We start from the raw sequence: 12,500 nt of genomic DNA on the forward strand, positions 1-12,500 counted from the left end.
AGAAACAGATAACAGATTTGGTGTCCAGTTCAAAGTGTGACACGATTTAAAAATTTGAGAGTTTACTTTTGTATTTTACATGAGTTATTATTTGTACAAACATGGTGCAAAGTAATTCATGATTTGTTAAAAAATGTTAGTGGCTAGCTAGTTAAAATGGGATATTGTGATTTCACAAGACTGTCTTAGAAGTGATCATTTGAAAATGTTCAATTTGAAAAATGTGCACTTAGAGAAAATATAAAAATAAAGTGTTGCATATTGATATTTATCTGTTTCTATATATATTTATTGTGAGAAATCATTAAGATGATCAGTGTCTCCACAAAGATAATTATCATTAATTATTAATAATAACAGAGTTAAAGGTAAATTGAGCAAATTGGCTACTTCTGGCAATTTATTTAAGTGTGTATCTAACTGGTAGCCCTTCGCATTAATCAGTACCCAAGAAGTAGCCCTTGGTTTCAAAAAGGTTGGTGACCCCTGGTATATATAAATATGTAAGGATATATATATATATATATATATATATATATATATATATATATATATATATATATATATATATATATATATATATATATATATATATATATATATATATATATATATATATATATATGTATATATATATATATATATATATATGTATGTATATATATGTATGTATGTATGTATGTATGTGTGTGTGTGTGTCTGTGTGTATATGTGTGTATATATATGTGTGTATATATTTTTTGTGTATATGTATATATATATATGTGTATATATATATATATATATATATTTTTGTGTATATGTATATATATATATATATATATATATATATATATATATATATATGTGTATATATATATATATATATATATATATATATATATATATATATATATATATATATATATATATATATATATATATATATATATATATATATATGTGTATATATATATGTATGTATATATATATATATATATGTATGTATATATATATATATATATATATGTATATATATATATATATATATATATGTATATATATATATATATATATATATATATATATATATATATATATATATATATATATATATATATATATATATATATATATATATATATATATATATATATATATATATATATATATATATATATATATATATATGTGTGTGTGTGTGTGTGTGTGTGTGTGTGTGTGTGTGTGTGTGTGTGTGTGTGTATGCCCTGGACCAAATTATTTCAGCCCAATGCGGCCCCCAGGGCAAAAAGTTTGGACATCCCTGGTATATAGTATATTTCAGTGTTTCTTAACCATAGGGCCCATTGTTGCCTTCTTGGCCTCTAAAGGGCCATCCACAAATATGTGTTTTTGGACAGGGTGCTCAGTTGTAATACACTTTTCCATCACTTGTGGCAGTAATGTATCAAAATTATGATTAAAGCAGTGAAACTGTACTTTTATTTTATTTTTATATATTAGCACTGCGTTATTGTATGTAAATCTATTTTTCATCAGTTTTTAAGAGTCCCTACTTTTGCAGAATATTTAATTAGTATTTATTTTTTAAATCAGCCTGATCCAAGTCTAAAAATGGTGTTTGAGATTAACACATGCTTTCATATCATTTGACAATAATAGTAATATTGTAATTGTAATAGAAAAGTTGGGCCCCGAGGTCAAAAAATGTACGAACCCCTGGTATATAGCATCCAGATGGAAATTAACCTTTGGCTACAATCTGGCACGTTTTACATTTTTTATGTTCTTTAATGTGCATTGTGCATGTAACAAACATATAACAAATATAAGAAATGGAAACTTCCTGTCAGGAATTGTATTATACATCTGCACAAGCTAAGTGGTGGGTCTTGTGGGATAGGTGAAAGTACAATTGGATAAACTGCAGTTGTAAATAAATGATTTAATGTTTTAATGCAAATGTGTCACGGACTGGTACCGGTCCCCAGGCTGGGACCACTGGGACCACTGCTCTAGTGTAAATATGTGTGTATGAGGTGTTTTGTTGCCGTCCTCACTACTAATCCTCACTAATCCCCTTGTCTGTGACGCCATTGTACATGCCTGCTTGTGTGTTCTCTTATGATAAAAGTTCCCTATTTTTCAATCCATCAGTGGATGATGATACCACTTTACTGTGAGAGCAATAAGGTGACATTATTTGTGTGCAAGGAATGTTATTATAGGCTCAGAGCCTCTCAATGCGGGCATTGTTGCAGAGTTCCCTCTAGTGGTCAAAATGATTCACCACAATACATTTGTCTTCCCAAGTTGAAATAGAGTGCAAAATAATACAGAAGTGCTTTGTAAAAGAAATGCTCAAAACAAGTATTTGCAAACATATTTACCAAATTATTTTAACAGAAATTTACACAAAAGCATTTAGATTTCTATTTCTAAAATAATCGCTTAGGAACACAGTAAGGGCGCAGCGGTTTGTATATTTTCTGCTGGATCTACTCTTTATTTTATGCTGCCTTTTTTTTTTTGTTGCTGCAGCTGTTATATATACTGTAATATTGTACATGGTAATTGGGATTTGTTATATATTGTATACATTATATATAAATTTAATATTATAGAATATATCAGTATATATTATATACTGTATATATAATATGTAAAGATTAATATATGTTATGTTGCTACTATGGTACATTTTAAGTCTACTTTATACTTTTTCGCCCTCTTTTTGTGCCCTTGTGTGCATTATCCTTTCCATCCTTATCCTTTCCATCCTTTGTAACTGAGCTACTGTGTGGAACAATTTCCCTTGTGTATCATTAAAGTTTGTCTTAGTCTAAGTCTATATATACACAGTACAGTGTTCCCTCGATTATCGCTACTTAGATTATGATTTGTCTGAATTTTATATGCATCCAAAGTCTTTATAAACCTGCCACACAGCTTTCACAAACGCTTATAAAGACTTTTCTGCACTCTTAAAACACTCTGAGCGCTCTAAAACCTACATGAAAACTTCAGTGGGTACCCAAGTCTCAATGTACTCACTGGTACTTAAAATCTGGGATGCACCGAGATCGCAGTAAGTGAACTGCAAAGTGGCGAGGAGGACTGTACATATATACATACATACAGTACACAATGTATGTGTTAAAGGCTTCATATGGCAATCGTTTTTTGTTTAGACATGTCTTTGAAAGTGTACATTTTGATACTTGTTAAAGACTTGTCATAAAGCAATGGTCAATTTTCTACAGTGTCATGTTAAAAAGTCCACATAGTCATAAAGTCACATTTTTCTCAAACGACAACAAATACAAATTTAGACCTGACTCCTAATGTTTCACTGAACGTTCTTTGTTTTTTCCTACAGGACATAAACGTGTGCATTCTAGATAACTACCCAGAGTGCTCTAACCCAAGAGTCTTCTACCTTATCCCCTACTTTTGCGGACAGCATACTAAATGCAGGTATCGCCCGTCTCCATATTTGCTATCTAGTATACTGTATATCTCTTATTACAAAACGCAAAACCAGTGAAGTTGGCATGTTGTGTAAAACGTAAATTAAAAACAGAATACAATGATTTGCAAATTCTTTTCAACTTATATTCAATTGAATAGACTGCAAAGACAATATATTTAATGTTTGAACTGAGAAACTTGATTTTATTTAGCAAATATTCATTAACTTAGAATTTAATGGCAGCAACACATTGCAAAAATGTTGGCACAGGGGCATTTTCACTACTGTGTTACATGGCCTTTCCTTTTAACACTCAGTAAACCTGACCAATTTTTGGTCAGGTGGAATTATTTCCCATTCTTGCTTGATGAAGCTTAAGTTGTCCAACAGTCCGGGGTCTCCTTTGTGGTATTTTAGGCTTCATAATGTGCCACACATTTCCATTGGGAGACAGGTCTGGACTACAGGCAGGCCAGTCTAGTACCCGCACTCTTTTACTATGTAGCCACGCTGTTGTAACACGTGCAGAATGTGGCTTGGCATTGTCCTTCTGAAATAAGCAGGGGCGTCCATAAAAAACAAAGTGGTGACCCTCACTCCATCCTTGTTTGTGAATGAAAGCTGCTTTTTACCCAATCATGGCACCCACCTGTTCCCAATTAGCCTGTTCACCTGTGGGATGTTCCAAATAAGTGTTTAATGAGCATTCCTCAACTTTCTCAGTCTTTTTTGCCACTTGTGCCAGCTTTTTTGAAACATGTTGCAGGCATCAAATTCCAAATGAGCTTAAAATTAAAACTAGTTTTCCAGTTCAAACGTTAAGTATCTTGTCTTTGCAGTCTCTTCAATTGAATATAAGTTGAAAAGGATTTGCAAATCATTGTATTCTGTTTTATTTACGATTTACACAACGTGCCAACTTCACTGGTTTTGGGTTTTGTATGTTTAAACATCTTTTGGTGTCTCACCAGAGAGCCAGGCCCATGGGCTCTGGAACGGGCCAAACAGAATGTTCTGGAGCAATTCCTGCTGGTTGGCATCTTGGAGGAGCTAGAAGATGTGCTGCTACTCCTGGAGAGGCTTCTACCGCACTATTTCACTGGCGTGCTCAACATCTACAAGAGTCCTGGTAGGAAGATGTTCACACAGCGGTACTTTGGTTTCCATACGCCTCACTTTTCGTGTACAGTGGAACCTCGATTTACAAACCTAATTGGTTCTTGAACAGAAAAGTTTGTGTATTTCAGCAAAATTCTTCATAAGAAACAATGTAATTAGGAATGATGGTTTCCTGCCTCGACAAAAGTCCATATTTTAGCAAAAGTCTGAACGCAATATAAAGCGCTATACAATACTGTATATTGGTACAATTAACGGTATAATAATAAAACCTCCCACGTATGTTACCGCTTTGAATTAAAATTATTATAAAACCACGATTGATAACTGCACTTTAATAAACTCACGGATGGGTGACACTGCTCATTTCCCGGAGAAGCAAGCTAGCGCTACCGAGCTTAAATGGAACATATATACTGTGTATATATATATATATATATATATATATATATATATATATATATATATATATATATATATATATATATATATATATATATACATATGTATATACAGTATGTATATGCATATATGTGTGTATACATACATACATAAATGTATGTATATACATATACATATGTATATATATACATATATGTATATGTATATATGTGTATATATATATACATATATATATGTATATATATATATATATATATATATATATATATATATATATATATATATATATATATATATATATATGTATATATATATATATATATACATATATGTACATGTATATATGTGTATATATATATATATATATATATATATATATATATATATATATATATATATATATGTATATATATATGTACTGTATTTTTCGGAGTATAAGTCGCACCTGCCGAAAATGCATAATAAAGAAGGAAAAAAACATATATAAGTCACACTGGAGTATAAGTCACATTTTTTGGGGAAATTTATTTGATAAAACCCAACACCAAGAATAGACATTTGAATGGCAATTTAAAATAAATAAAGAATAGTGAACAACAAGTGTACGTTATATGAGGCATAAATAACCAACTGAGAACGTGCCTGGTATGTTAACGTAACATATTATGGTAAGAGTCATTCAAATAACTATAACATATAGAACATGCTATACGTTTACCAAACAATCTGTCACTCCTAATCGCTAAATCCCATGAAATCTTATACGTCTAGTCTCTTACGTGAATGAGCTAAATAATATTATTTGATATCTTAAGGTAATGTGTTAATAATTTCACACATAAGTTTCTCCTGAGTATAAGTCGCACCTCTGGCCAAACTATATATATATATATATATATATATATATATATATATATATATATATATATATATATATATATATATATATATATATATATATATATATATATATATATATATATATATATATATATATATATATATATATATATATATATATATATATATATATATATATTTATATATATATATATATATGTGTGTATATATATATATATATATATATACATATACATACAAACCCCGTTTCCATATGAGTTGGGAAATTGTGTTAGATGTAAATATAAACGGAATACAATGATTTGCAAATCATTTTCAACCCATATTCAGTTGAATATGCTACAAAGAAAACATATTTGATGTTCAAACTGATAAACTTTTTTTTTTTGCAAATAATCATTAACTTTAGAATTTGATGCCAGCAACACGTGACAAAGAAGTTGGGAAAGGTGGCAATAAATACTGATAAAGTTGAGGAATGCTCATCAAACACTTATTTGGAACATCCCACAGGTGAACCGGCAAATTGGGAACAGGTGGGTGCTATGATTGGGTATAAAAGTAGATTCCATGAAATGCTCAGTCATTCACAAACAAGGATGGGGCGAGGGTCACCACTTTGTCAACAAATGCGTGAGCAAATTTTTGAACAGTTTAAGAAAAACCTTTCTCAACCAGCTATTGCAAGGAATTTAGGGATTTCACCATCTACGGTCCGTAATATCATCAAAGGGTTCAGAGAATCTGGAGAAATCACTGCACGTAAGCAGCTAAGCCCGTGACCTTCGATCCCTCAGGCTGTACTGCATCAACAAGCGACATCAGTGTGTAAAGGATATCACCACATGGGCTCAGGAACACTTCAGAAACCCACTGTCAGTAACTACAGTTGGTCGCTACATCTGTAAGTGCAAGTTAAAACTCTCCTATGCAAGGCGAAAACCGTTTATCAACAACACCCAGAAACGCTGTCGGCTTCGCTGGGCCTGAGCTCATCTAAGATGGACTGATACAAAGTGGAAAAGTGTTCTATGGTCTGACGAGTCCACATTTCAAATTGTTTTTGGAAACTGTGGACGTCGTGTCCTCCGGACCAAAGAGGAAAAGAACCATCCGGATTGTTATAGGCGCAAAGTTGAAAAGCCAGCATCAGTGATGGTATGGGGGTGTATTAGTGCCCAAGACATGGGTGACTTACACATCTGTGAAGGCGCTATTAATGCTGAAAGGTACATACAGGTTTTGGAGCAACATATGTTGCCATCCAAGTAACGTTACCATGGACGCCCCTGCTTATTTCAGCAAGACAATGCCAAGCCACGTGTTACATCAACGTGGCTTCATAGTAAAAGAGTGCGGGTACTAGACTGGCCTGCCTGTAGTCCAGACCTGTCTCCCATTGAAAATGTGTGGCGCATTATGAAGCCTAGAATACCACAACGGAGACCCCCGGACTGTTGAACAACTTAAGCTGTACATCAAGCAAGAATGGGAAAGAATTCCACCTGAGAAGCTTAAAAAATGTGTCTCCTCAGTTCCCAAACGTTTACTGAGTGTTTTTTAAAAGGAAAGGCCATGTAACACAGTGGTGAACATGCCCTTTCCCAACTACTTTGGCACATGTTGCAGCCATGAAATTCTAAGTTAATTATTATTGCAAAAAAAAAAATAAAGTTTATGAGTTGGAACATCAAATATCTTGTCTTTGTAGTGCATTCAATTGAATATGGGTTGAAAAGCATTTGCAAATAATTTATCATTTATTCCGTTTATATTTACATCCAACACAATTTCCCAACTCATATGGAAACGGGGTTTGTATATGTATATATGTATACATATATGTATACATATATGTATATATATATATATATATATATATATATATATATATATATATATATATATATATATATATATATATATATATATATATATATACACATATATGTATGTATATATACACATATATGTATATATATATACACATATATGTGTATATATACATACATAAATGTATGTATATACATAAACATATGTATGTATATATATATATATATATATATATATATATATATATATATATATATATATATATATATATATATATATATATATATATATATATATATATATTGGACACCCCTGCCCTAATACCTTTATGAAAAAAGTAGGAGATAAATATAAAACTTAAATAACAAAAACAATGTTTTCTTTTGCCAAGGTGTGTGTTGCTTGTTTATTTAAAATAAATAAAACTTGGTTAAAAGATTTCAGAGTGTGTCTAAGTACTTTTTAAGCACAGTCAACAATATCGTAGTAATGATGATAACCGTGATCATTTTTTGTCACAATCACCGTGATAATACATTGAAGGTCCAATGCTTGTGTTTTAATGTCCAAAGTGTGTTTATGTCCTTTAGACCACAAGAAGTCGGGCAACATGACCGGCACGATCCGCAAACACACACCCACCCTGGAGGCGCTGCAGGTGCTCTACCAACGCATGAGCTACGAGTACGACTTCTACAACTTCGTCCGGGACCAGTTCCACCTCATGAAGAAGAAAATTGGCCTCAAATCTGTGGCCCGACCGCAGGCGTACTCCCCGGACTTCCTCCGGGAGCTGGCCCTGCGGACACCCCAGCCTCTGGATGAAGACGAGGAGCTGGACACGGATACGGAGGACGCTAACAGCTGGCTTGTCCATCAGGAGCAAACAGTTTGAGGGGAGGACATCAGGAGGTGTCCTGAGGAGGCAACGGTGCCCTGGCAAAAGTGAGTTGCATTTTTAAGTTGCGACTGTCCTGGATTGCATCGACAGACTCGATGGGTGCTGATTATTTTTACCTGCCGATGGGGAAAGGACAAAGTCTTTCTATTTTAAAGGTCTTGGAAAATCTACAGGTTTTTCTAATGAAGTGGGGCTTTTTTGGTTCTTTTGCTGAATTCTCCAGGAGAGATAAAGCACAGCTACGTTGACCTAAATGCTGGGGAAGTGTGTTCGGAAAAAAAAAATGCTGAGAAGCCAAACAGCAAACCATGAACAGAAAAGTGCCAAAACGTGTGTGTGTGTGTGTGTGTGTGTGTGTGTGTGTGTGTGTGTGTGTGTGTGTGTGTGTGTGTGTGTGTGTGTGTGTGTGTGTGTGTGTGTGTGTGTGTGTGTGTGTGTGTGTGTGTGTGTGTGTGTGTGTGTGAGTGTGTGTGTGTGTGTATCAGTGCAGTGTTTAGACAGGAAGGTGTATTATTCCACGTTTCCACCAAGCACCACAGTTCCTTGGCACCGAGCTGCAAACTGGAAACACAAAATATCCTCTTGACATCCAAAGTGAAGTAAAAAATCTCCCGGATTGTGATGTTTTTGTGAGGATGATATAAAATACTGTGCAGATGGTGAAAGCTTAAGACGACTCTATTAAAAAAGAACAGGTTGCTGCCATTTAAAACCAAAATAAGCTTCGACACGCCCTCCCTTTTCCTTGATAGCTCATCCAATCCACAGTCACATTCACCAAGGGCCTCCTAATTGCTGGAGCTGCCAAGTCTCCTGTCAGCAGCACTGTGCTTTTGTGTAGGCTCCTACCGCGCTGTGCACTGGGCTTGTTTCCGTCCAATGAAATACACACGCTGCGCTTAAAGTTCAAGTTAAAAGTCCCAACGATAGTCACACACACTAGGTGTGGTGAAATTATCCTCTGCATTTCACCCATCCCCATGTTCACCCCCAGGGAGGTGAGGGGAGCAGTGAGCAGCAGCAGTGACCACGCTCGGGGATCACTTTGCAATTTAAAGCCCAATTCCAACCCTTGATGCTGAGGCAATGGGTCCCATTTTTATAGGCTTTGGTATGACTCGGCCGGGGTTTGAACTCACGACCTTCCAGTCTAAGGGCCACTGAACAGTTCAAACTCCACAGGTTGAACCCCAAAGTCCGACCCGACTTGAAATTTCACACCTAATGCGGTACTGAGATTTCCCATGGAACTTTTTCACTTCTGATACGATACTGTAGCCATGAGTATTAGCCGATACGATATCAGCACAAGTCATAGTACATACTTTACTTATTTTGTAGAGTGCAATGTTAAAAAAGGCTAGTGAGTATAGTAGATATGGTGGAAGAATAATCTCATGCCAGAGTGCTAATTTGTTTTTGGCGACACCTAATGGCCACAGTAATTCATCAAATAAGCTAATTACACAGCAAGGTGAATATTTCAGACATGCTTGTGACTGGATACCTTCTAATACACTAAGGAGCAATATGCAACTATAACTATTTGATACTTGTTTTTATTGACTCGTGTTGTGTTCAAGACTGCAATGTTGTTCAATTAAGTATGTCTAGATCAGTGGTTCTTAACCTTGTTGGAGGTACCGAACCCCACCAGTTTCATATGCACATTCACCGAACCCTTCTTTAGTGAAAAGTAAAAAAAATTTATTTATTTTTTTCAAATTCAAGACAAAAGTTAATTTTTTTTTTTTTACTAGTGCACAAAATGAACCGTGCATGAACATCACCTTGTTCAAAGAAGAAAACCAACACAGTGCATGAACTCACGACAAATTACACACTTGCAAATCAGATGTAAAATTAGAGGGAACATTGTCTGGGGGTATCCATAATACTTAGACTTAGACTTCCTTTTTATTGTCATTCAAATTTTAACTTTACAGTACAGATACACCGATAGGGAGAAGTTTTTATTTACACGATTGATTGAAACTTTTATTAGTAGATTGCACAGTACAGTACATATTCCGTACAATTGACCACTAAATGGTAACACCCGAATAAGTTTTTCAACTTGTTTAATTAAGTCGGGGTCCACGTTAATCAATTCATGAGTCTGGTGTGTCTTGACCACTGCGGCGGAGGCTCTGCCGAACCCCTAGGGTTCGATCGAACCCAGGTTAAGAACCACTGGTCTAGATTGTGTGCTATTGTTTGCTTGGCTGTCGTGTAGCTGCTAGCTCCTAGTAGCCTATAGCAGTGGTTCTCAAATGGGGGTACGCATACCCCTGGGGGTACTTGAAGGTATGCCAAGGGGTACGTGAGATTTTTTTTAAATATTCTAAAAATAGCAACAATTCAAAAATCCTTTATAAATATATTTATTGAATAACACTTCAACAAAATATGAATGTAAGTTCATAAACTGAACATCAAATCAAGTAGGCTATTCCATTCACTACCATAAACCCAGAGTTTCCCCCATGCCATGATGGTCTGACCCTCACTAAAATATCTGTCAAAAAGAACTGTGAAAAGAAATGCAACAATGCAATATTCAGTGTTGACAGCTAGATTTTTTGTGGACATGTTCCATAAATATTGTTGTTAAAGATTTTTTTTTTGTGAAGAAATGTTTAGAATCAAGTTCATGAATCCAAATGGATCTCTATTACCATCCACAAAGAGGGCACTTTAAGTTGATGATTACTTCTATGTGTAGAAATCTTTATTTATAATTGAATCACTTGTTTATTTTTCAACAAGTTTTTAGTTATTTTTATATCTTTTTTTCCAAATAGTTCAAGAAAGATCACAACAAATGAGCAATATTTTTGCACTGTTATACAATTTAATAAATCAGAAACTGATGACATAGTGCTGTATTTTACTTCTTTATCTCTCTTTTTCAACCAAAAATGCTTTGCTCTAATTAGGGGGTACTTGAATTAAAACATTTTTTACAGGGCGTACATCACTGAAAAAAGGTTGAGAACCACTGGCCTATAGCCTACAGGGTTTACTGAGGAAAGATCAAATTTGTGTGCTTATTGAAGGACATTTAGGTGTTTTCTGTCGAGCTTTGCACATGTAAACACGCCACAGGACTGCTTGTATCGGACATTTCAGATGCAAGCCGATATCAGACCGATATTTGATATCAATATCAGCTCGGGACACCCCAACTTGGTACTTGGAAAGTATTTTGAGTGCCCATTTGTCAACGACAGTCATGTAGAACAACTGTTTGTTTTTCTTTGTTTACTCTGATTTGTGGAGTCGATTGGTGGAAACACAAGCCAGACCAGATGTGATTTACCAAAGCGAACTGGACCCCTTGGTGGAAACGTGGCTTGAGTGAAATGCATTCTGTTGCAAAATGTATAAATGAGGGTTAAACCGTATGCACTCGTTATGAATTCATAGAATTCCAGTCAAGTGTGCGTGTGCGTGACTTGGGTTTGACACCGCAGTTTTTAAGCAGTTTGGCATCGTTTTGTTTACATTTAGTTTGTTGGGACTTGAGCGTGGCCAGGTGCTTAAAAAAAGAGACATCTATTGTTTATTCCTGGTAATGCATCAATCAGGCAGGAGCTGAGGTCAAAAGTCAAATCAATAGCTTTTCAGTACCAGTCAAAAGTTGTATGCATTCTTTAGACTTACTATGGGAGTATTTCCTCAAATAGTGGCCCCAAAATACCAGGCGTTTATTAAAGAGGCCCTTATTTCAAAATTTTGGTAATTTTATTATTTGGTACATAAAAATAAATATAGTGTTGTATTGTCATACAGCAATGCATTCATGAAATGAATGAAGATATAAAACAGCACTACAACACACGGAGAAGGCAAAGCATTTGTTGTTATTTGAGGAAATAATAACAAAATATTTATTTATTTATTTACTGGGTCTGTCGATAGTTCAGA

The 12,500-nt window shown here is 34.3% G+C and overlaps 1 protein-coding gene across 2 annotated transcripts in view; it reads left to right on the forward strand.

Moving 5' to 3' along the window:
• Positions 1-12,500, forward strand: part of usta (uronyl 2-sulfotransferase a) — a 173,290-nt gene that overhangs the window by 159,924 nt on the left and 866 nt on the right. For both annotated transcript variants that reach the window (XM_062044628.1, XM_062044627.1), the window contains 3 exons: positions 3,362-3,459; positions 4,426-4,583; positions 8,260-12,500. The exon at positions 8,260-12,500 is cut by the window's right edge and continues 866 nt beyond it. In XM_062044628.1, the coding sequence (XP_061900612.1) occupies positions 3,362-3,459; positions 4,426-4,583; positions 8,260-8,564 (561 nt within the window). In that variant the 3' untranslated portion in view covers positions 8,565-12,500. The remainder of the gene's footprint in view (positions 1-3,361; positions 3,460-4,425; positions 4,584-8,259) is intronic.

The sequence above is a fragment of the Entelurus aequoreus genome, linkage group LG04 (assembly GCF_033978785.1).
Source record: "Entelurus aequoreus isolate RoL-2023_Sb linkage group LG04, RoL_Eaeq_v1.1, whole genome shotgun sequence".
NCBI classification, from domain to species: domain Eukaryota; kingdom Metazoa; phylum Chordata; class Actinopteri; order Syngnathiformes; family Syngnathidae; genus Entelurus; species Entelurus aequoreus.